The sequence below is a fragment of the Coregonus clupeaformis genome, chromosome 37 (genome assembly GCF_020615455.1).
Source record: "Coregonus clupeaformis isolate EN_2021a chromosome 37, ASM2061545v1, whole genome shotgun sequence".
NCBI classification, from domain to species: Eukaryota; Metazoa; Chordata; class Actinopteri; order Salmoniformes; family Salmonidae; genus Coregonus; species Coregonus clupeaformis.
Genome location: NC_059228.1, coordinates 30,865,145 through 30,891,622, shown reverse-complemented (window position 1 = coordinate 30,891,622; position 26,478 = coordinate 30,865,145). Strand labels below are relative to the sequence as shown.

The 26,478-nt window shown below is 42.5% G+C and overlaps 1 protein-coding gene across 6 annotated transcripts in view; it reads right to left on the bottom strand.

The window, feature by feature from the left end:
• LOC121553315 (inactive ubiquitin carboxyl-terminal hydrolase 54) overlaps nucleotides 1–26,478 on the bottom strand; it is a 115,718-nt gene that overhangs the window by 37,000 nt on the left and 52,240 nt on the right. For all 6 annotated transcript variants that reach the window (XM_041866339.2, XM_045211609.1, XM_045211610.1 and 3 more), the window contains 2 exons: nucleotides 24,821–25,525; nucleotides 2,642–2,734 (listed from right to left, as the gene is read on the bottom strand). In XM_041866339.2, the coding sequence (XP_041722273.2) occupies nucleotides 2,642–2,734; nucleotides 24,821–24,967 (240 nt within the window). In that variant the 5' untranslated portion in view covers nucleotides 24,968–25,525. The remainder of the gene's footprint in view (nucleotides 1–2,641; nucleotides 2,735–24,820; nucleotides 25,526–26,478) is intronic.

Genomic DNA, 26,478 nt, shown 5'->3' with positions numbered 1-26,478 from the left:
CAATGGGATTACTATCTCCTCCTTTCTGTAATATCACTGTTTCCTACAGACACGGTGCATTGCGACATGGTACTTGAAGGAGAAACGGAGGTGAATAATTTAGTACACTGTTCAGATTGAGCACCTCTAAGCAAAATCTATAATCTGTCATGACGATATAAACGGATGGATGTGTTCTAGACAAGTATGGCCATACCATCTATCGGTTGATTTGGCGATCTGGAGTGCAGGTAATTGTTTTAAAAGCGTTCTAAAATGTGATAGTGTGTAATCCCCTATCTCCAGTGACGAGAATGATATAGCTATGACGCGTTCCTACATGATTTCCTGATTTTCTCAGGCGGACCACTTAGAAGTTAAATCATGGGGGAAGATTGTATTTTACCCACTGATAGAACATAGGCTTTCACCAAATTGACAGGAGTTTCATGATTTTTATTTCTGGGGGTGGATTATCCCTTTAACCCTAACACTTCATCACAGCCATACTGTTAAACATAAGCGTTAACAGCCATAGGGGAAATTATTATAGCTTTGTACTCCTCACTGTCACTGTGCTGCTTCAGAGTGTTCAGTTATTCACCAGGGCATGACACATTCAGGTGGAAGACATCCTTATGAATGGACTAATCTCATAACACAACCTAGATTTACTGAGAGTAGATGGCCCATTATAATGTGCTTTCGTTTCCTCAATCAAAAACACCCTGAACAATGTGAGAGTTTATTGGGAAAGCGGACACAGACACATGCAGGCACACAAACACCCACACGTGTGCATGCAGTTGTGCACGCGATCGCACACACACACACACACGTTTGCCCTGCCGCTGCACCTCAATTTATCTTGCATAAGGAGGAGAGAGGGCGAGAGGAGAGGAGAAGATGTGGGCGAGGTAAGGGAGAGAGAACAGCAGCGAGAGGATAAATGATCATAGCCTAATAATTCTGCTCAAATTAAATGCCTGGCAGAAATGCCCTGTAATCGACCCCTCAAATGAGCCCTGGTGAATTCTGATAAGGCTGAAACATCAAGAGAGAGGGAGAGAAAGAGAGGAGAGAGCGAGACCAGAGTGAGGGAAGGGAAAGAGAAAGGGAGCCTAGGCAGAGATGGAGAGAGCAGAGGGGGAGAGAGAATGGGAGGGAGAGAGAGATGGAGTAAGAGAAGGAAAGAGCAGAGGGAGGGAGATTGAGTGAAAGAGTGAAATAGAGAAAGTGCAGCGGGAGCAGCAGAAGTACACTTACGCCTACAATGACTATGACTCACACTGAGGTACAGTAGACACTAGTGTGAAATCAGCTAACCTGTCACAGTCAAAAGGACCAGACCTAGTCAGCCGGTAGCTAAAATGATGGCCTCGTTGAACCCACAGGGCTCTTTCACTCTCCAAGTCCTGCCAGCTGGCCAGATTCAGCTGCTCTAAGCCATGCCTGCCTGCCTGCCACAGACCGTGTGCGAAGGAGAAGAATCAGACATGCCACAATCAAACCCCTCTGATGGCCCTGCAGCCCTAATGCATCGCAGATCACACCACTCAGTTTCACAAGAGCCCATTAAATCTGCATTTGGGGGTAAAAATCCCACACGGCTGAGTGTGTGAAGTGCCATCCTGCAGCCACTCAAAAGGCATTTACGCCGCCTCGACTGTCACCTCTGGTGTGTGTGAGTTTGTGACACCTCTTCATTAAGATAGAATCAATGACTCAAACCAGGAAAAAATAAACTGCTGGCCCACAGGACAAGCATTGTGGTGTAATGAAAGTAGCATAGAGGCAAAGCTAGTCTGGTTCTGCCAGCCAGACAAAGAAACAGACAATCAGACAGGGATTTGGAATGCCAGACAAAGAGTCCCGTACAGAGTAAGACCTAAGTTAGATAGACCACAATCAGACAGACAGACATGGTCATGGTGAGACATATAGAGATGGTCATTGGTCACAGTGAGAAGGAGACGTCACGGACACGTTAAGACAGCGAGACGGACCATCACGGTGAAACAGAGAGAGAAACATTGAGTCTGTCACACTCCTCACAGACAGACAGACAGAGACAAACAGACAGACGGACAGAAAGGTCTGCTGGAACAGGGGAAAGCACTAATTTCCAACTGAGTTATTGAACGTTTGATGGAGAGTGCCAGTGCCTGCGCATTAGATGGAATGTAATAATAAAAGAAAGAGTGGTGAGAGTGGGGGGATTGGAGGGAGCAGAGTGAGATAGAAAGGGGGGAGAAAGAGGGAGTGTGAGAGAGATAGAGAGATCTACATTCAGCGGTCTGTCCAGATCAGAGAGAAATCTATTTTACATAATCCATAACCACTGGCCAGACATCCAACCACTGCCTGTCCACACCAGGGTAGAGTACTTAGTTACTGACAATTCACATGCTGAGATACAAATATTCACATTGAAAGGCATGGTCATCCATCTCTCTGGGGGCACAGCTAAATCCACAAAAGTCACTTCAGAAAAAACTCCTAGATTTACTGTTAAAATAAACACAACAGTCCAATACCAAAATAACCATCCTCTATCTGCATTATTTGGAAGGCATTACCTGGAAAGCATTGATGAATAAATGAACCAACTCTCCTCCACCCCCAGGCCCCCTCCTCTCTCCACCCACAGCTCTACTCTTACCTTCAAGGCACAGAAGATACACGAGTCCTCCATGCACTTGTGTGTGGTCAACTGCCGGAAGCTCCGGCGAAAGATGTCCAGGTGCCACAGTACCTGTCGGAAACGAGAGAAGAAGGAGTGAGACAAAACAACATAAAACCGCTCCTCAGGTCAGGTCTCCTCATTTCCTGATTTCTAAATGGAGTCTGAGTTGTTTACTGAGTAAACAACATAAAGGTGCTACAAAGGTGCTATGTGCGTGACATTAGAAGGTTGGTAGAGTGTGTCCATCGAACCTCTGAGGGAGACAAAGCTGACAGTCAGATTGTCTCTGTGTCGCCTCTGCTGCTGCCTCAGATGGTCGATATCCCTGCAGTGCGTGTCTGATATAAAATGCAACGGGAGCGTGTGACAAACGTTTGCTCCGCAGCGTCGCCTGCATTTGACTTTCCCACCCTCTCTAAGTGCCGGTGCTTCGCTCCAAAAGTCAAAGCTTTTCACAGATTCAAAACCCTTAGAGAGAGCAGGGTCTGTCGATCTGTGGAAATCTAACTCTAAAACCAGTGGAATTCCCTCGTTAACTCATACCTGATGCTAAAGGATGTCCCTCCCTGGATTTGAGGTTAGTTACACAACCACAGTGGAACCCACTGTTGTCCTGTCCAATCCCCCGTTGGCTCTGAGAGCCCACCACTGCTGCAGTGTCCCAAGCCCATCCAATAGGAGCAAGAGCAGGTCCTCACCAATCAGATCCCTGATGCCCTCCCAGGCTCTTAATCCCCTCAGCATGGGAGGAATCCTGCACGCCTCACCGGGAGTTACAGGAAGATGAAGGAATAAAGACTGAGGGGGGAGCGAGACAGACAGATGGAGAAAGAGAAAGATGGTACGTGCTAGACCGCGGGAGAACGGGAGAGAAGGTGGAATAGAGAGACAGAGAGGTGAGAGAGAAAGAGAGAATGTGTGTGTGTCTTGGGTATGTGTGTGAGGGAGAGCACCAGGCCCCCTCTGAAGCCTATCACTTTGAGGAATGTACGCTTGCCCAGGTTGGGCTGAAATGCAGGTTGTCAGCGGAACAAACGCGGCCCTGGCAGTTTCCTGTCGGTAGGCTCCATGGCATAACATCTCCCATCTGGCACCCTGCCTGGGCAGCCCCAAAGGGATGGGGCCCACCCCCACCTGTCTAGTGTCTACCCCGACCCCACAGTGCCCATGTCATGGTCCTGCTGCCAGGCTGCCACACGTCACCGACCAGAATCATAGAGAGGTCTGTCAGTCTCTGTTAACCTAACACCCCTAACCTTCCTTCTTATATCTCTCTGTTCCCCGTCTCAGACACTACCTACTGCACAAAATTGTCACCCTATACTGTACAGTACAGCTGTGCTATCTTAATTTGATCCCTCTGTTGTCACAGAGAATTTACAAAAAGGCTTCTTAAGTCAGTAATTTCCACTTTAAATGTCAGACTTGACTTATCCTAACTAAAAATGGAGCAACCCCTACAAAAATGTCCATTCATTATAATCCACATAATAATTCACATTTCTTGTTGATGCAGGATTATTTTCCTGCTGTGAGAAACTGGTCAAATTAAGATAGTACATATGTACGTCAATAGTACATCTGTACGTCAAACATGGCTTCAATCAATTGAAACACCAACCATGATCCAACCAATTGTCACCCTATACTGTACACCAATACACTTAAGCAGCGGTGTAAACAGCTATCCAGCTATAAGTATTCAAACTAAAACATTGCTTCAATTAATTTAAACAATATTAGGGGAGAAATAGTGAGTGTGGTCAGGCATGAGTAATGCCTCAGCGAGCAACAAGCCTGGAGCATCTGTTGGCCTCCAGCAGGGCCAGGCGTTACAGCACTAGTACCCAGTGGAGCAGGTTAATAGCAATCAACAGCAATGATTTTGACAGGCCTCCAAAGGTCAATATAGCTGACCTCCAGTGACCTACTCTAACAGTTTCTGCAAGGCAAGAGACTCCTCTAGGACTACTCCAGCACAGTGTGAACCAATAACATTTCTTACCGGTGCATGCTTCCTCAGGCGTGAATATACAATCTGTCCAAGTGCGTGATAAAACACTATCATGGTCACTAAATTTGAAAGGAATTTAGCTTGTTACAGCTGGTACAGTTGAAGTCGGAAGTTTACATACACTTAGGTTGGAGTCATTAAAACTCGTTTTTCAACCACTCCACACATTTCTTGTTAACAAACTATAGTTTTGACAAGTCGGTTAGGACATCTACTTTGTGCATGACACAAGTAATTTTTCCAACAATTGTTTACAGACAGATTATTTCACTTATAATTCACTGTATCACAATTCCAGTGGGTCAGAAGTTTGACTGTGGGTCAGAAGTTGACTGTGCCTTTAAACAGCTTGGAAAATTCCAGAAAATGATGTCATGGCTTTAGAAGCTTCTGATAGGCTAATTGACATCATTTGAGTCAACTGGAGGTGTACCTGTGGATGTATTTCAAGGCCTACCTTCAAACTCAGTGCCTCTTTGCTTGACATCATGGGAAAATCAAAAGAAATCAGCCAAGACCTCAGAAAAGAAATTGTAGACCTCCACAAGTCTGGTTCATCCTTGGGAGCAATTTCCAAACGCCTGAAGGTACCACTTTCATCTGTACAAACAATAGTACGCAAGTATAAACACCATGGGACCACGCAGCCGTCATACCGCTCAGGAAGGAGACGCGTTCTGTCTCCTAGAGATGAACGTACTTTGGTGCGAAAAGTGCAAATCAATCCCAGAACAACAGGAAAGGACCTTGTGAAGATGCTGGAGGAAACAGGTACAAAATTATCTTTATCCACAGTAAAACGAGTCCCACATCGACATAACCTGAAAGGCCGCTCAGCAAGGAAGAAGCCACTGCTCCAAAGCCGCCATAAAAAAGCCAGACTACGGTTTGCAACTGCACAAGGGGACAAAGATCGTACTTTTTGGAGAAATGTCCTCTGGTCTGATGAAACAATGACCATCGTTATGTTTGGAGGAAAAAGGGGGACTCTTGCAAGCCGAAGAACACCATCCCAACCGTGAAGCACGTGGGTGGCAGCATCATGCTGTGGGGTTGCTTTGCTGCAGGAGGGACTGGTGCACTTCACAAAATTGATGGCATCATGAGGAAGGAAAATTATGTGGATATATTGAAGCAACATCTCAAGACATCAGTCAGGAAGTTAAAGCTTGGTCGCAAATGGGTCTTCCAAATGGACAATGACCCCAAGCATATTTCCAAAGTTGTGGCAAAATGGCTTAAGGACAACAAAGTCAAGGTATTGGAGTGGCCATCACAAAGCCCTGACCTCAATCCTATAGAAAAGTTGTGGGCAGAACTGAAAAAGCGTGTGCGAGCAAGGAGGCCTACAAACCTGACTCAGTTACACCAGCTCTGTCGGGAGGAATGGGCCAAAATTCACCCAACTTATTGTGGGAAGCTTGTGGAAGGCTTCCCGAAACGTTTGACCCAAGTTAAACAATTTAAAAGGCAATGCTACCAAATACTATTTGAGTGTATGTAAACTTCTGACCCACTCGGAATGTGATGAAATAAATAAAAGCTGAAATAAATCATTCTCTCTACTATTATTCTGACATTTCACATTCTTAAAATAAAGTGGTGATCGTAACTGACCTAAGACAGGGAATTGTTACTAGGATTAAATGTCAGGAATTGTGAAAAACTGAGTTTAAATGTATTTGGCTAAGGTGTATGTAAACCTCCGACTTCCAACTGTATAAGTTGGTTGCTTGAAGCAGTAGTAAAAGCACTGAGGCGGTTTGAAGACAATGTTGTGACACTGCTGACTGAGATACAACAAGTACAAGAGCTGTGAGGTTGAACTATAAAACTAATAGATGTTCCTTGATTAACAATTACCAACATCAAGCATATAAATTATTATTATTTTTTATTTTTTTTACACTGCTGCTACTCGTTGTTTATTATCTATGCATAGTCACTTTACCCCTACCTACATGTACATATTGCCTCAATTACCTTGACTAACCTGTGCCCCCGCACATTGACTCGGTACCAGTACCCCCTGTATATAGCCTCGTTATTGTTATTTTATTGTGTTACTTTTTATACTTTCATTTATTTAGTAAACTTTTCTCAACTCTATTTTCTTAACATTGCATTGTCGGTTAAGGGCTTGTAAGTAAGCATTTCACGGTTGTATTCGGCGCATGTGACAAATAAAATTTGATTTGATTTGACATGCAATCATTTCTAGATGTAAAAAGGCAATGTGTCAAATACAATGATTTAGTCAAATACAACGATTTAAGTGGCCCAAAAAGTTTTATGTTTCGTTTTGTTAGTACAGACTTCCCTTGAGTAGGCCGTCATTTCAGCAAGATTTGGGCCAGAGGCTGGGGGTTGGAAATACTCACATTGAGATCAAAACATCCCAAAGAGAGGGATGAGAGATAAGAGGTTGCTGGTAACGCTCCATATGACAGCCATAAGAAGGCTGTCAGCCACACGCACACATTCAAATCCCCAGATCTTAAAAAGTCCTGACTGAACCTCTCCTCCAGGTTTCATAACCGGACAAGACACCAGACCATCTGCACTGCAGCAGCTTCACAGAAACACAAAGGATGCCTCAACACCTGGATGAGGCCAAATATGTGAGTTTCAGTTTCACCTAGACTCAAAGAGCTGTGAGTTGGGGTCGAATGCCAGGTGAACCATATGTAATATCCTTGGCCCGTCAGTCTGACAAAAAGTATGCCAGAACATTCTATCTTTGCACCAAACATTCTTAACATCAGCGACAGGAAAACTTGAAATGGTACTGTGTGTGTGAAATACCCCAAGGCCTTCAGTTCTTTTTCTGAAGTATGTAGCCAGAGACATTGGGAATTTCCTCTCATACAGAGACTGTGGAATTCTTCCATTCCAGAATCGTTGGAATGTATGTTCATCTTATTTACGAGACCCCTACTGTGTTGCCACTCTGTGTGACCCTGGCCCTGATAATGCCTTCAGTCTGTCAGCCCTCACTTGCGATAAAAGTGTTTCAGTGAACAAGAGGCATAAAAATCATGATGAAAGGCAGAGAAAAGCTGACTGGAAGACATGCAAATCGATGATATAACAAAAAGAGCACAATTCCAGCTTTAATGCTGCCATGACGTCAGCACTCAAGGCAGGATTAGCAGATTACACTTAAGCAGAGAAAGGGAGGTGGCAGTGGAGGGGGAAAACAGACACAACTTCTAACCCCACCAACACAAACATATGGAGAAAAGCACACGCACACATGCATGCATGCACCATCCAAACACACAGCAAACCCACATCCCCACATCATCTTCACTTCCAGGGGCAGTGCTCTAAATCAACATCTCTAACCTCTCCTCCACATTGAAAGGCTACTGTAGCTAGCTCTCCATCCAGCCTGCCTCGGTGCAGCATGTACGGCACTATGCAACCAATCACACCCCAGAAACCCAACAACACTGACTGATTTACTCTCCCAATCAGAGAAGAGCGAGCATCACAAAACCCAGGGAACCGCCTCATTCCAGGCCTGCCCCTCAGATAAGATTTAGGAAAGAACATGCGGCATGACAGATTTTATACCGAAGGTGGAGGTGTGACTGCAAAACCTTTTTAGGCCATGATGAATAGCTCCCTGCCTTCATGAGCAGTGGCTGGTATGGTATCAGTGTCTGTGTGCAAGTAGTATGTGTTACTGCAGTTATTTTTCGAGGGCTAAGGTAAGAATAACAGAAAATATAGCTTTTGAATCTATATTGCATAAAGAGAGAATGGGATCATATGTGCATCATGCGCAATCAGCACAATTCCTGGTTTGTGTTTTTCTTCCTGTCCTATGCCCCCTACCAGGTCCAATATGTTGCTTGTTCTCCCACTGCGGAGTGCAGACAAAGACCATGGCATTCTTCCGACGCACACAGACTATTCTTCCCAGGTGTGTGAACCCTTCTCACTTTGTGGTGGTCTGTTTGTCTTCGAGACAGATGTCCAGGATGGAAACACTGTCCAGTCCACAGCTGTACTACACAAAGCAGAGAGAAGAAAATGAAGGTACCTCTCCATACAGAATTGATAGCAGGCAGTGGAGGCTCCTCAGAGGAGGAAGGGGGAGGACCATCCACCTCAGTGAATTTCATGCAAACAAAAATGATGAAACATTTAAAAAAGTTTTACTTTACTAAATATATTCACATCCTCAAATAATTGATTAAAACACACTGTTTTGCAATGAAGGTCTACAGTAGCCTCAACAGCACTCTGTAGGGTAGCACCATGGTGTAGCCGGAAGACAGCTAGTTTCCGTCATCCTCTGGGTACATTGACTTCAATACAAAACCTAGGAGGCTCATGGTTCTCACCCTCTTCTATAGACTTACACAGTAATTATGACAACTTCCGGAGGATGTCCTCCAAGCTATCAGAGCTCTTGCAGCATGAACTGACATGTTATCCACCCAATCAAAGGATGAGAGAATTCATCTAGTACTGAAAGCATAAGCTACAGCTAGTTAGCACTGCAGTGCACAAAATGTGGTGAGTAGTTGACTCAAAGAGAGAGAAAGACAATAGTTGAACAGTTTTGAACAAATACATTTCTTCAAAAATGAAAAAGTGAGAGAGAGAGAGAAAGAGAGAGAGAGAGCTAGCTATATTTCGTAGTATTATTTTCACTTTCACTTACTTAGCTAGCGAATGCAGCTAGCTAGTTTATCCTACTTAAATACCCAGCTCAAATTGAGAGTGATGCTATGATAGCTAGCTGGCTATGGCTATCCAACATTGGAACTCTTTCAAGTCAAGGTAAGCTTTTGGTTTTATTAATTTATTGCCACCGGGGCCCGCCGGTGTAACTGCTAAACTGCTTGCTGACTGTACACACTGTACTGCATGATTGTAGTGGGTTTACTAATGCGTAAGTTCTATTAGCTATGTTGACTATGACGTTAGCTAATATGGTGACAATAATGTAGGCTGTGTGTAGCGGTTAGCGGTTATGATATGAAGGTTTGGCTTGGAAAGGTTTTTTCGTCTGGTCACAGACAGCTGATGTGTTGTGCACTGAAGTCCACAATCAAAGGGAAAAGGCGAGAGAGGAAGAGAGCGCATAGATGTAAGAAGGAATTACAACGAGCAAAGTGATCATGCTGTTTGTATGTGGCTGCTATGAAAGTGAACTGTGTTTGCGTGTGATCAGAGGTGTATTCATTCCGCCGATTCTGTTGAAAAACATTTCTTAAACGGAAACAAACGGAACGGGGTTAAACATACCTGAATTTGTCCAATAGAAACTCTTGTTTGCAACTGTTGGACTAATGATTACACCCTAGATCAGCTAGATGCAGGCCAAGAGTGTGCAAGGCGGTATTGAATGTGTCACTGTCTGTCACCTTGATAATAAAAAAATATTTCGACCTGTGCACCTACATTGTAAACTTTCATTCATAGGCTAGGTTGTAGCAACCTCATGATGGGTATAGGGAACATTTTTGTATCATGTAGTAGCCTAAACCTATTGATATTACATTGAGCTGGGTGAATGGAATATGAATGACAGTCATCCAATACGCTGTAATAGAAATAAGGCCATGGTCATAAACAAATAATTGTCCTCATGATCTTAAACGGCACCGACCGCCACTGATAGGAAGGCCAAAGGAAGACAGGTGTCTGTCTGTATGGTAACATGGGACATAGCTGCTTGTTACTGCAATGTTCCAGCCCTTTCCCTCATCCTAATCAGATGTCAGAATAATACGACAACTCTACTCCTCATCTGAGCACAGACCCAACTACTACAATTCACAAACGTGCCATTTCTACTGGCCCTGTGAGGCCCTGAGGTATTCCAAGCATACATCCTCTTGATCACTTTGGTCACAATTATACAACACTTGCATGCCATCCTAAGTCAGGCAAGTGAAGCTCAACATATTTGTTCCCAGGTTTGCGTGTCCTTGTTGGACTGCGGAGTGTAGAGGAGAGGGTTGTTAGGAAGGCACACGGCACAGATGTACAGATGCTGATCTCCTATTGGCCTCGAAGCATCTCCCGGGCCCGTTTCTGTACATGATATGGAAATGAGAGAGGCAGGAGAGCATGACAAAGTCATCCCGACTGGACAGCTCTGGAGGAAAGTGATAGCCCAGCAGAAAAAAAGAGCCGTCGTTGACTATTTGTTTCTGCATTATCATGAAGTGCATGTGAAAAAGAGAAGGCAGGAAGGAGAGAGGAACTGATGGAAGGAGAGAGGGAGGGAGGAGAGAGATGGATGGAGGGAGGGAGGAGGGAGAGAGGAACTGATGGAAGGAAAGGGGGAGGAGGGAGAGAGGAACTGATGGAAGGAGAGAGGGAGGGAGGGAGGGATGGATGGAGGGAGGAGGGAGAGAGGAAGAAGGGCTCTGTTGAACCGCAGGACATCTGTTTCCTGAGATGGGATGTCAGGTGATATATTTCTCATGTTTTCCCAACACTTAATCAGAACTATGGACAGTCTATATATCGTTAAAAAGAAGGTGTGGTGCTCAAAGCAACTTTAGGAAAAATGTTAGGCTAGAAACATGACCAAATCAGACAGAGCCAAACTGTGCAAGTAATTACTATAATCAAAACAAACACCACAAGGCTATTCTGAACAGCAGACAAATGCTCAACTCAAGCTGTTAACTCAAGTCTCCAGGGATGATTAGGACACAGGAAGTACTAAGCTGCCACCAGGAAGTAGGCATGCTTTGCTTTGTTTGCTTGCTCGAGTCGTGACGGGAAATGGGTTATGTAATAGTTGTTTTTTCTTTCCTTCCATCTCAAGCCCTAGAACACATGAAAGACAGATGCCCAAATACCCAACACACAGGACCACTAGATTGGACAGATTTCCATCTGATTAAGTTTTCAATCTGGAAAACATTTACTTGACAGAGGGATGCCATGGGCTGCTTCTTTTCCGATATGGACTATCAGACAGTATTGTGGAGCTGTCCTTTGGCAAAATGAATGTCCTATTTCAAATGGAACTTCAGCGCTAAATCGGACATCTTATAAAAGAGTGATATGATTTCCCCCTGGGATTTATAGGACATTCAATGAACCTTTCAATGCAGTGTGACTTCCATGCTCCCGTGCCCCTTTCTTTTTTCAACACGGCTACAATAGGAGCTACTCAATTGCTTCATCTATTAAAACCAGATATGCACAGACAGTCACAACACAGACCATTTGCTGTGGTTGTCAGCCCCATTTGTGATCAGTCTGGATGAGAGCAAGGGAAATGAAGAACACAGAGAAAACTGAGTGGCAAATATTTTAGCAGAAAGATTGTTCTTCTATAAGAATACATTAACATATTCAAATGAATGAATAAATCATTGCAAACTGCCGCCCCTACTGTACATATTAGGCTGTAAATTAAATAGGCCTAGATGCTCAATGCCGGGTGTTAGGAAAAGAGACACTAGAATGTTGCAATCAATCTAAAGATACTTTATACATGTTTTCATTGTATCCTGTTTAAATCTTACATATCAGTCTTGACATTTATTTTAGATTCCTTTCACATGATAGGAAGCTAATTAACTAAGGCCAGAAGGTCCTTAATCTTAAACATGACCCATGACTCATGTGTGTGAGTTACACTCAGATAGGTGTTTACAAACACAGGGGGTGTCTAGACGCTACATTTCTCCTACTCTCATGTTTTCCCCTCTCCCATTTCCTGTAACTCAACTGGTTCTTATTATGTGCCTCGGTATGAAGGTTTTACTTTCAAACATTTGATGAAGAATGTGAACTCAAACTAAATGGCCTTTTGTGCGTCCCTGCATAGCATGCCTCAGAAACTCAAAAGACCATGATTAGATAAAACTGTAGCGGTGATGTTAGAGAGGGGTAAAGCTAAAGATATTTGTTCGGGCCTCAGGCATGTATTCACACTGCCAACGAAAAAATAAGAAAGTACATGTAGGATTCGGTTCCATCACTGACTGATGCTCATCCACATAGCGAAGAACTTGTAATTTAGTGCTTAAATCATCTCTCAAATGTAGGTACCTCAGATCCTCTCCTCTAAGCAAAGATAGAAGGGCAGGTATGTACCTCAGGTTTCAATAAACCCTTTCACCCAGGGACAGTAATTAAGCAGAGTCCTGCAGCTACCAGAAGTGGTTTCTGGGCTGAACTTTATATGTTAACATGGTGGGTTCTAGACATCAATCAAAGTGTTTTGAGCTGTAGCAAATTAACATTAGAAAACATACTTAAACTCAGAAATAGACTGAAATTAAACCATTCTAATAGCATATAGCAATATGTACATGTCCAGATTACACTTTTAAATGCAGTGGATTGCAAACCTTCTGACATACAGTACACTCTTTGAAAAAAGGTGCTATCTAGAACCAATTTGTAAGTCGCTCTGGATAAGAGCGTCTGCTAAATGACGTAAATGTAAATGTTCTTCGGCTGTCCCCATAGGAGAACCCTTTGAATAACTATTTTTGGTTCGAAGTAGAAGCCTTTTGGTTCCAGGTAGAACCCTTTTGGGTTCCACGTACTGTACCTGAAACCAAAAAGGGTTATCCTATGGGGACAGCCGAATAACCCTTTTTTCTAAGAGTGTACTTCCAACTCAGCATAGAACTTATTTGCTTAAATACTTTTTATATGCCCATATTCAAATGTTCCAAAATTATTTCCTTTTCAACAAAGCTATGCCTGTTAAACCATGTGTAGGTAAAAAAAAAAAAAGCGACAATATCAGAGAACTTAATGAAGCCTAGTTAACGTACAGCATTTAATTTCAGACAAAAATTGACTGTTTTCGCCCCCGGGCTTCCGATGAGCTGTTTCAGCATATTGTTATGGCTCCCAGCAGCAGACAATACATTATCAGCTCCCCCCCTCTGTCTCCTTACTCATAACTGACACTAATTTGTAGCTTTGGAGGTATTATCAGTCGTCTAAGCCCCTGTATTTCTATATGGCTGATTATATGGTAATCCAAAAATAGAGTGAAAACTAATGACAGGTTGTTTGGCTAGGTAATTATGGTGTGTGGCATCATCTGTCTGCCAATTGTTTATGGGGACTAAAAGCTTGGCTTAAGTCACAGGCGACTGACTGCCTGGCAGGCACCATATTAAACTATGGAAACGCCCATTTCCCATTTCCCCCGAAGTACGGTGTGAGTGGGTCCTCCCAGTCAAGCTGGCAGTGCCTGGCCAGCAGTCCTATAGAAGGCAATGGTAGAACCACTTTCTTAAGCCACTTCTGTGCTTTTTCAGGCTGAGTCCATCTGGATGAGAGAGTGGAGAAGAGTCTCCCACCCACTACGTCAAGTAAAGTGTCTATGAGTACACTAATGAGAGGCTGGTTATCCAGGCATTTCATAAGACTCAAGCCTACTTCACCAATAATTTACTTAACATGAGTCCTTCAAGGATGACTTGGTGACTTGTTGGTGTGGTGACTTGCAGTGCTTGAATTTGAAGACGACTACATAATGGTTAGTTGTCCTGTAGAACAAATGAATTGCTGTTATTGTTGTTTTATATTTATCAATGGATTGACATTGTATGGGACAACATGATAATCTGTAATTACAGTAATGCATCAGTAGAGGGATTAGTCAGGAACAAAGGCTGATTATAATGAGATCTAGCATTTAGTTTCATATCACTGACAGCTTGGAAATTGGACTAATCTGAGAATGTGGGTATGAGAAGCTAAAAGTATGGGAAGCAGACTCCGAGTGAAGAACATTACCACACTGAAATATTCAAAGCTACACTTGGCGCATGAAGTTCTGAGAACATACTGGGTGTGTGTATTATGCTATATTAAATGTATTGTTTCCCCCTCTCTGTCATGTCAAGTGAGGATACTAACACGTATTTCAGAGAGTTGTGTTCCACTATAGTTTCCTAAGGGTGCCACACAAAACTAGTCTATTACTGTCTGTTAATGTCCGTAATCACTGCTCCTCCCCTGAAGTGTCACAGAAGTCGAACTTTTTTTCCATAACGTTATCGAGCAAATTAAGAAGGAATGTCGACATAACTTGTAGCGACGTAAGAAGCAAAATTCGGTTTCCATCAAAATAATAATTATTGTGAGTTAATGTGACATAATAAAGGAATTTGCATACGTCGAAAGAGAAATTATGATTCGGCCTTATTAAACTCGACAGATCTTTTTACATCAAAGGATGTCGATTTAACTCGTTTGACTGCTAGGATTGTACATAAATCCCTTTGCGCATGTGCATAATTATTGATAAATCCGACAGGAGAATTTTTATTATGACAGTTGGACAGAGGATCTCAAAATCTCTGTGCAAGAAACACTTTCACGAACTTAAATGTATTTAGATTTTTTTGGCAGTATCCAGATTGTCTTACCGTCATACCGTTTCTGTACCATACCGGGGTGTATGGTATTACCGGAAGTGCACACAAGGGGCGCTATAAAAACAAAAAAATGCACAAAACAATTTAGGCAGCAGGGATCGTGATCCAGGAGGGTATTGAATGTCTCTGCTGTAACCAAGAAGCTTGATCTTGACATCTAGTCACTGCTCCAGCTCCTTCAAGTTGGATGGGTTCCGCTGGTGTACAGTAATCTTTAAGTCATACCACAGATTCTCATTTGGATTGAGGTCTGGGCTTTGACTAGGCCATTCCAAGACATTTAAATGTTTCCCCTTAAACTACTCGAGTGTTGCTTTAGCAGTATGCTTAGGGTCATTGTCCTGCTGGAAGGTGAACCTCCGTCCCAGTCTCAAATCTCTGGAAGACTGAAACAGGTTTCCTTCAAAAATGTCCCTGTATTTAGCGCCATCCATCATTCCTTCAATTCTGACCAGTTTCCCAGTCCCTGCCGATGAAAAACATCCCCACAGCATGATGCTGCCACCACCATGCTTCACTGTGGGGATTGTGTTCTCAGGGTAATGAGAGGTGTTAGGATTGTGCCAGATATACAGTTGAAGTCGTAAGTTCACATACACTTAGGTTGGACTCGTTAAAACTCGTTTTTCAACCACTCCACAAATTTCTTGCTAACAAGAAGTTTTGGTAAGTCGGTTAGGACATCTACTTTGTGCATGACACAAGTAATTTTTCCAACAATTGTTTACGGACAGATAATTTCACCTATAATTCACTGTACCACAATTCCAGTGGGTCAGAAGTTTACACACACTAAGTTGACTGTGCCTTTAAACAGCTTGGAAAATTCCAGAAAATGATGTCATGGCTTTAGAAGCTTCTGATAGGCTAACTGACATCATTTGAGTCAATTGGAAGTGTACCTGTGAATGTACTTCAAGGCCTACCTTCAAACTCAGTGCCTCTTTGCTTGACATCATGGGAAAATCAAAAGAAATCAGCCAAAAAATTGTAGACCTCCAGAAGTCTGGTTCATCCTTGGGAGCAATTTCCAAACGCCTGAAGGTACCACAATCATCTGTACAAACAATAGTATGCAAGTATAAACACCATTGGACCACGCAGCCGTCATACCGCTCAGGAAGGAGTCGCGTTCTGTCTCCTAGAGATGAATGTACTTTGGTGCGAAAAGTGCAAATCAATCCCAGAACAACAGCAAAGGACCTTGTGAAGATGCTGGAGGAAACAGGTACACAAGTATCTATATCCACAGTAAAATTAGTCCTATATCGACATAACCTGAAAGGCCGCTCAGCATGGAAGAAGCCACTGCTCCAAAACCGCCATAAAAAAACCAGACTACGGTTTGCAACTGCACATGGGGACAAAGATCGTACTTTTTGGAGAAATGTACTCTGGTCTGATGAAACAAAAATATAACTGTTTGGCCATAATGACCATCGTTATGTTTGGAGGAAAAAGGGGGGAACTTGCAAGCCGAAGAATACCATCCCAACCGTGAAGCACGGGGGTGGCAATATCATGCTGTGGGGTTGCTTTGCTGCAGGAAGAACTGGTGCACTTCACAAAATAGATGGCATCATGAGGAAGGAAAATTATGTGGATATATTGAAGCAACATCTCAAGACATCAGTCAGGAAGTTAAAGCTTGGTCGCAAATGGGTCTTCCAAATGGACAATGACCCCAAGCATATTTCCAAAGTTGTGGCAAAATGGCATAAGGACAACAAAGTCAAGGTATTGGAGTGGCCATCACAAAGCCCTGACCTCAATCCTATAGAAAATGTGTGGGCAGAACTGAAAAAGTGTGTGTGAGCAAGGAGGCCTACAAACCTGACTCAGTTACACCAGCTCTGTCAGGAGGAATGGGCCAAAATTAACCCAACTTATTGTGGGAAGCTTGTGGAAGGCTACCCGAAACGTTTGACCCAAGTTAAACAATTTAAAGGTAATGCTACCAAATACTAATTTAGTGTATGTAAACTTCTGACCCACTGGGAATGTGATGAAATAAATAAAAGCTGAAATAAATAATTTCTCTCTACTATTATTCTGACATTTCACATTCTTAAAATAAAGTGGTGATCCTAACTGACCTAAGACTGGGAATTTTTACTAGGATTAATGTCAGGAATTGTGAAAAACTGAGTTTAAATGTATTTGGCTAAGGTGTATGTAAACTTCCGACATCAACTGTAGCATTTTCCTTGATGGCCAAAAAGTTTAATTTTAGTCTCATCTGACCTGAGTACCTTCTTCCATATGTTTGGGGAGTCTCCCACATGCCTTTTGGTGAACACCAAACGTGTTTGCTTATTTTTTTCTTTAAGCAATGGCTTTTTTCTGGCCACTCTTCCATAAAGCCCAGCGCTGTGGAGTGTACGGCTTAAAGTGGTCCTATGGACAGATTCTCCAATCTCCGCTGTGGAGCTTTGCAGCTCCTTCAGGGTTATCTTTGGTCTCTTTGTTGCTTCTCTGATTAATGCCCTCCTTGCCTGGTCTGTGAGTTTTGGTGGACGGCCCTCTCTTGGCAGGTTTGTTGTGGTGCCATATTCTTTCAATTTTTTAGTAATGGATTTAATGGTGCTCTGTGGGATGTTCAAAGTTTCTGATATTTTTTTATAACCCAACCCTCATCTGTACTTCTCCACAACTTTGTCCCTGACCGGAGAGCTCCTTGGTCTTAATGGTGCCGCTTGCTTGGTGGTGCCCCTTGCTTAGTGGTGTTGCAGACTCTGGGGCCTTTCAGAACAGGTGTATATATACTGAGATCATGTGACAGATCATGTGACACTTAGATTGCACACAGGTGGACTTTATTTAACTAATTATGTGACTTCTGAAGGTAATTGGTTGCACCAGATCTTATTTAGGGGCTTCATAGCAAAGGGGGTAAATACATATGCACGCACCACTTTTCCGTTATTTATTTTTTTGAATTCTTTGAAACAAGTTATTTTTTTCATTCCACTTCACCAATTTGGACTATTTTGTGTATGTCCATTACATGAAATCCAAATAAAAATAAATTTAAATTACAGGTTGTAATGCAACAAAATAGGAAAAACGCCAAGGGGGGATGAATACTTTTGCAAGGCACTGTATCATTTCATTAAAATCTCAGTTTATGATTGTAATTCAACTTTGCCATGGTTTGCTTTGCCATGGTATAGCCCTTGATAAGCCTATCAGATAGCCTAAAGTAGCCTACACAGCAAATGTACAAGTGTTAGAATCTTGGTGTTAAGGTAAAAAGTGTTGTGTTATATCTGAGTGTTGATTAAGGCTGTCGAGAGTCGTCTGTTCTTTCAACCAATCGATTGGTCAACATTTCTAAACGTGTATTTTTCCATAGACACATCCTATGTGTTTTAATCAAATCAACTATATGCACTGAGCTTGTCTGATGCTTTAAGTGCACTGTTTGAGGAAATCATTAAGACACACAAATGACTAGAGGGAGTCCGACCGCAATTGATTTGATTGTGCCGGGCCGGGCTCAGACTGTGTAAAAAGAAAAACCGCTAGTGACTGTGTGACTAGCACCCATTGTCTCTCTCTCCTCCCTGCTGCAGCGACCACCACAGAACATCAACAGTGTTTATCACGCTGTCCGGGTTGCTGAAGCTGCAACATAATTATAGCCATTTCTGACTGAAAAGTTATGTTTAGGAAAACAATTCCCTATTGCCTTAACCCTTGCTCTCTTTACGTGACACATGTATGCATCTCATGCACGTGACCAATAGGACCTATAGCATATCATAATCACGTCAATAAATTGGATATAACAATCTCCAAACACTGTCACATGTGACAACTAAATGGATCCAGAGGACATGACAAATAAACTCCATACGGGGGAATGTTTAATGGTTGCTCAGGAGGTAAAGGGGAAGTCAGATGTGTGGAATAAATTTGAGTAGTTGTGGAAAATACTGGAGATCAAGAAAATAAGGTAAGGAGCAAGCACTGCGTGCATATTATGTGTGCCAAACAGGTGCTGTTAGATTACAATATAAATTTTCTGACCATTTGGAACCATGTAAATAACACTAAATACATTATATGCGTACCAGAGAGTCTGTTTTAATGTTGTTGTTGTTGTTGTTGTTGTTGTTTTTTAAGCCTTTATTACAGCAAAGACTGAAAACAGTCACATGCATTCGTGAATGCAATTGCCGAAATGGAACAGTTTATTTATTGTTTACACTAATTATTCAAGGTTCGCTTTGATATTTTATTTTAAAGCTAAAATGCTTGATTGCATTTCAAATAGGGAATGACTCATACAGTGAGGGAAAAAAGTATTTGATCCCCTGCTGATTTTGTACGTTTGCCCACTGACAAAGAAATTATCAGTCTATAATTTTAATGGTAGGTTTATTTGAACAGTGAGAGACAGAATAACAACAAAAAAATCCAGAAAAACGCATGTCAAAAATGTTATAAATTGATTTGCATTTTAATGAGGGAAATAAGTATTTGACCCCTCTGCAAAGCATGACTTAGTACTTGGTGGCAAAACCCTTGTTGGCAATCACAGAGGTCAGACGTTTCTTGTAGTTGGCCACCAGGTTTGCACACATCTCAGGAGGGATTTTGTCCCACTCCTCTTTGAAGATCTTCTCCAAGTCATAAAGGTTTCGAGGCTGACGTTTGGCAACTCGAACCTTCAGCTCCCTCCACAGATTTTCTATGGGATTAAGGTCTGGAGAGTGGTTAGGCCACTCCAGGACCTTAATGTGCTTCTTCTTGAGCAACTCCTTTGTTGCCTTGGCCGTGTGTTTTGGTTCATTGTCATGCTGGAATACCCATCCACGACCCATTTTGAATGCCCAGGCTGAGGGTAGGAGGTTCTCACCCAAGATTTGACGGTACATGGCCCCGTCCATTGTCCCTTTGATGTGGTGAAGTTGTCCTGTCCCCTTAGCAGAAAAACACCCCCAAAGCATAATGTTTCCATCTCCATGTTTGACGGTGGGGATGGTGTTCTTGGGGTCATAGGCAGCATTCCTCCTCCTCCAAACACGGCAAGTTGAGTTGATGCCAAAGTGCTCGGTTTTGGTCTCATCTGACCACAACACTTTCACCCAGTTCTCCTCTGAATCATTCAGATGTTCATTGGCAAACTTCAGACGGGCCTGTATATGTGCTTTCTTGAGCAGGGGGACCTTGCGGGCGCTGCAGGATTTCAGTCCTTCACGGCGTAGTGTGTTACCAATTGTTTTCTTGGTGACTATTGTCCCAGCTGCCTTGAGATCATTGACAAGATCCTTCCGTGTTGTTCTGGGCTGATTCCTCACCGTTCTCATGATCATTGCAACTCCACGAGGTGAGATCTTGCATGGAGCCCCAGGCCGAGAGAGATTGACAGTTCTTTTGTGTTTCTTCCATTTGCGAATAATCGCAACAACTGTTGTCACCTTCTCACCAAGCTGCTTGGCGATGGTCTTGTAGCCCATTCCAGCCTTGTGTAGGTCTACAATCTTGTCCCTGACATCCTTGGAGAGCTCTTTGGTCTTGGCCATGGTGGAGAGTTTGGAATCTGATTGATTGATTGCTTCTGTGGACAAGTGTCTTTTATACAGGTAACAAACTGAGATTAGGAGCACTCCCTTTAAGAGTGTGCTCCTAATCTCAGCTCGTTACCTGTATAAAAGACACCTGGGAGCCAGAAATCTTTCTGATTGAGAGGGGGTCAAATACTTATTTCCCTCATTAAAATGCAAATCAATTTATAACATTTTTGACATGCGTTTTTCTGGATTTTTTTGTTGTTATTCTGTCTCACTGTTCAAATAAACCTACCATTAAAATTATAGACTGATTATTTCTTTGTCAGTGGGCAAACGTACAAAATTAGCAGGGGATCAAATACTTTTTTCCCTCACTGTATGCTTTGTGATGACATTAATAAAGTAATGATTGATTGATACAGTAGCCTATATAAATATTAAAATATAGGCTTATAAGTTACGGTATTAAGACTAAAAAGGATGCACATTTAGGCCTACAGCTCGATGGTGGTTATAAAAGGCTGCTATACTAAACCTAGTAATGATAATGACATTTCTTATTAGTATAATGATGATCATAATAATAGTAGTAATAATAACAATAAGAAGGAGATCAAGAAAAAGGAGGGTTATTATTATAAATATAATTTTTCAGACAATTTGGAACGGTGTAAACAACATTTACATTTTACATTTTAGTCATTTAGCAGACGCTCTTATCCAGAGCGACTTACAGTTAGTGAGTGCATACATTTTTATTTTATTAATTTTTTCATACTGGCCCCCCGTGGGAATCAAACCCACAACCCTGGCGTTGCAAGCGCCATGCTCTACCAACTGAGCTAAATAATACCAGAAAGGCTGTTCTAACAAAAAAAGTGTAAAGCCTTCATTACAGCATAGCAAAGATAAAAAATAGCCGAATTTGCGATATTGTTTATCCGACATGTTGTGGTTGCATGAGGCTTGGTGCTCACGGAATCAGTAGGCTATTAAACAAACAGGCAACAGAAGCAGGATCTGTCTTGTTTCTGTAGATATATATGGATGATAAATAAAGCCAGGCACATTTAACAGTTAGGCTACTAAGTTGGGGTTTCCTCTCTCCTTTTCTTAGACAATTAAGGCATGGGCTGTTTTCTCGTCTCCTAACTCCGCTGCTGCTTCCGCCGCATTGTTCTCAACACCAATATGCTGGTTAATATTGCTATTATGCACACAGCAACATGGTCTAGGGAAAGGCGCCAATTCAACAGCACACTGATGTTTCTGAACCGCGGACAGCGACCGCTATCAAACGCGGGAGAAAGCGCATTTCTTATAAAATAATATTATTATCACCATTGTCCTTATCCATATTCAATTTCAGTAGCACATGTCTTAGAGTGATGGACTGTGCCATCCCCACAGCCTCCACAATGGATTAGTCCACTCAGACATTACTTTTTTTTTTTTTGCTACTGCTCGACTAAAGAAATCTCGGTCGACCAACAGCCTATCGACAAACAAATAAATGGGGTCAGCCCAAGTGTTGATTCTGGTGGGGTTAACACCAGTGGGATTGAAATTGCCCCCACATATAGTGAATAAATTAAGTGTTATTTGAATCACAGTGGAGTCAACACTGTGTGGTGTTGTTGTTACTCGACTGTGTTGAGTTCATTTCCGTTAACTCTCTGAGTGAAAAAGACGTGGGAGGGGCCTCTATAATTTTTCCCAGAATGCTTTGTTGCAGGTAGATTTTTTGAATAATTTGTTTTAATATCTATATTTCTGCATGCATATTGACTGATTAATTGATCTTATACTATACAAAGATAAATAACTTTTCTAAACTAATCCAATCTGTAAGGGGTTGGATTTATTGCACCCGTTACTGAGATGGTTGTTCCAGTTTAGATGGTTTAGGTAGTCTTGATTGTTGTGTCCTTAACAATAGCAGTCATTCTGAATGCAGGTTGTGGGTGATAAAATATTCAAATTGTTGGATGTCCTCCCTCTGGCTGGATTCCATAAGGAATTAATAATCACTTCACAAACCAGTTTATTGTGACTTGCAGGTCTGATGTGGCACATAAACCAAGATTTTAAGAGCAAAATGTTGAGGATAACAAGGCAATAACTAAAGGCCTTATGAAATGCATAATATATAAAGGGTTGACTTTTAACTCAAACACATTCACTTAGGCAGTCACTCACTTGGTGAAGGCTTCAGGAATAAAAGTTATTGAATACAACAACTATGTCTCTGTCAATAACAAACACAGTCATGGGTGGGTATCGCTCATGTTCAATTGAAAGGCATGCTGGGAAATATGCAAATAAGGCTTTACAACCTACAACGTTAAAAGAACCTCCCCCACCAAAAAAAATACTGTAACACTACATGAGTTATTCCCTAACACTAAAGTCGGAATTTGCAACACCCATGGTGTTAGGTACCAACACTCTAGGGGTGTTAGTTTGTGAACACTTTGAGAAGTGTTAGTTTAACATTATTTTGGTGGGTCACATATACAGTTGAAGTCGGAAGTTTACATACACCTTAGCCAAATACATTTAAATTCAGTTTTTCACAATTCCTGACATTTAATCCTAGTAAAAATTCCCTGTCTTCGGTCAGTTAGGATCACCACTTTATTTATAATAGTAGAGAGAATTTATAATAGTAGAGAGAATTATTAATTTCAGCTTTTATTTCATTCATCACATTCCCAGTGGGTCAGAAGTTTACATACACTCAATTAGTATTTGGTAGCATTGCATTTACATTGTTTAACTTGGGTCAACATTTTCGGGTAGACTTCCACAAGCTTCCCACAATAAGTTGGGTGAATTTTGGCCCATTCCTCCTGACAGAGCTGGTGTAACTGAGTCAGGTTTGTAGGCCTCCTTGCTCGCACATGCCTTTTCAGTTCTGCCCACAGATGTTCTATAGGATTGAGGTCAGGGCTTTCCAATACCTTGGCTTTGTTGTCCTTACGCCATTTTGCCACAACTTTGGAAGTATGCTTGGGGTCATTGTCCATTTGGAAGACCCATTTGCGACCAAGCTTTAACTTCCTGACTGATGTCTTGAGATGTTGCTACAATATATCCACATAATTTTCCTTCCTCATGATGCCATCTATTTTGTGAAGTGGACCAGTCCCTCCTGCAGCAAAGCACCCCCACAGCATGATGCTGCCACCCCAGTGCTTCACGATTGGGATGGTGTTCTTCGGCTTGCAAGCTTCCCCCTTTTTCCTCCAAACATAACGATGGTCATTATGGCCAAACAGTTCTATTTTTGTTTCATCAGACCAGAGGACATTTCTCCAAAAGGTACGATCTTTGTCCCCATGTGCAGTTGTAAACCATAGTCAGGCTTTTTTATGGTGGTTTTGGAGCAGTGGCTTCTTCCTTGCTGAGCGGCCTTTCAGGTTATGTCGATGTGGGACTCGTTCTACTGTGGATATAGATACTTTTGTACCTGTTTCCTCCAGCATCTTCACAAGGTCCTTTCCTGTTGTTCTGGGATTGATTTGCACTTTTCGCACCAAAGTACGTTCATCTCTAGGAGACAGCACACGTCTCCTTCCTGAGCAGTATGACGGCTGCGTGGTCCCATGGGGTTTATACTTGCGTACTATTGTTTGTACAGATGAACGTGGTACCTTCAGGCATTTGGAAATTGCTCCCAAGGATGAACCAGACTTGTGGAGGTCTACAATTTTTTTTCTGAGGTCTTGGCTGATTTCTTTTGATTTTCCCATGATGTCAAGCAAAGAGGCACTGAGTTTGAAGGTAGGCCTTGAAATACATCCACAGGTACACCTCCAATTGACTCAAATGATGTCAATTAGCCTATCAGAAGCTTCTAAAGCCATGACATCATTTCCTGGAATTTTCCAAGCTGTTTAAAGGCACAGTCAACTTAGTGTATGTAAACTTCTGACCCACTGGAATTGTGATACAGTGAATTATAAGTGAAATAATCTGTCTGTAAACAATTGTTGGAAAAATTACTTGTGTCATGCATGTCCTAACCGACTTGCCAAAACTATAGTTTGTTAACAAGAAATTTGTGGAGTGGTTGAAAAACAAGTTTTAATGACTCCAAACTAAGTGTATGTAAACTTCCGACTTAACTGTAATTTCTAAGAAAGTCTTGAATTTAAAATTCAGATAAAAAATGTGCTGTGTGCGCGTGCAAGCAGGCGTGTGTGTGTGTTTGTATCCCTACCTGCAATGCGCTGTTGAGGAAGCAGCTGTTTTGGCCCGGCTCATTGCTGAGTCCTTTACTGGGGGCGATGGATGTCATGGTGCGTGGGGTAAAGATCCCCTGCAGCCCACCGCTTCCGGACGCAAAGTAGTTCCTCTTCCAAGACATGGTCCTGGCTGTGAGTCACCTCTTCCCCGGGATCAACACTCAACAGTCCGCCCCCATGACAAAATACACAGGGCCATCTTTGCAGAGTGGCAGAAAAAAACTGAGTGAAAATCAGTGGGTGTCGAAAAAGGGCTAGAGGGACAAAAAATCAATACAACTGTGGTTAGTTTTTCCAATGGTTTGTTTTGTCTGATGGAGTCCAGAGACTAATGTTCCTATTGCAATATTGGACAGGGTGTGTCCTGTCTAGTCCAGTCTTCAGAGAGAAAAAGTGAGTGGAATCTTCTCAGGGTACAACACTCATCCTCTAGCTTTCACACTCCCTCTCAGTCTCCTTCCTGGACTCCCCCTCTTTCTTGGACTCGTTTGTGGAATGTCACAGACGTCTGACACTAGGGGCCTTGTTGATGGTAGTTGTTGTTGCTGCTGCAAGTGTGTCGACCTTCACTGGTGTCTCCTGCACAGCCAAGTACAGCCGAGTCTTCGCTCCTCAACAACAGAAGCTCTTTACAGAACAGGCCAAAGGGGAGAGAGGTGAAAGTTCACACTTCAGCAGATCTGCAGGGGGACAAGAAAATAGAAGTTTATGAGCGGGCTCCTCCCCCAACCACCTCCCCTCACTGGTTTTATCACTCTCCCACACTAGATATATTTACGATCAAGACCCTCTCTTCTAGTCAAAGTCAAATTTCTCCTCCAGTGCTCTCCCTTTCCTACCAATTCAATTCAAAGGGCTTTATTGGGCCCTACCTCTTTACTCTCTCGATTTCCACACACAGTATGCAGATGTCTCCACTATCACCATGGTGGAAGGGGAATAGATTTGCTGACAGTCATCCCATTTGAGGAGAGTTAAGACAGGAGTATAGGATACAGCTCAGTCGAAGCCCACCCTCCACTGGGTCTCCACACGCTCTGCACAAGTGTCTGGGACTCCAATCCCTCCAATTATGATAAAGGGGAATAATATATATACACTGAGTGTACAAAACACTAAGGACACTTGCTCTTTCCATGACATACTGTAGACTGACCAGGTGAATCCAGGTGAAAGCTATGATCCCTTATTGATGTCACTAGTTAAATCCACTTCAATCAGTGTAGATGAAGGGAAGGAGACAGGTTAAATAATGATTTTTAAGCCTTGAGACAATTGAGACATGGATTGTGTATGTGTGCCATTCAGAGGGTGATTGGGCAAGACACAAGATTTAAGTGCCTTTGAACGGTGTATGGTAGTAGGTGCCAGGTGCACCGGTTTTTGTAAAAAACTGCAACGCTGCTAGGTTTTTCATGCTCAACAGTTTCCCGTGTGTTTCAAGATTGGTCCACCACCCAAAGGACCTCCAGCAAACTTGACACAACTGTGGAAAGCATTGGCGTCAACATGGGACAGCATCCCCGTGGAATGCTTTCGACACTTTGTAGAGTCCATGCCCCAACGAATTGAGACTGTTCTGAGGGAATAGAAGGCGGGTGCAACTCAATATTAGGAAGGTGTCCTTAATGAT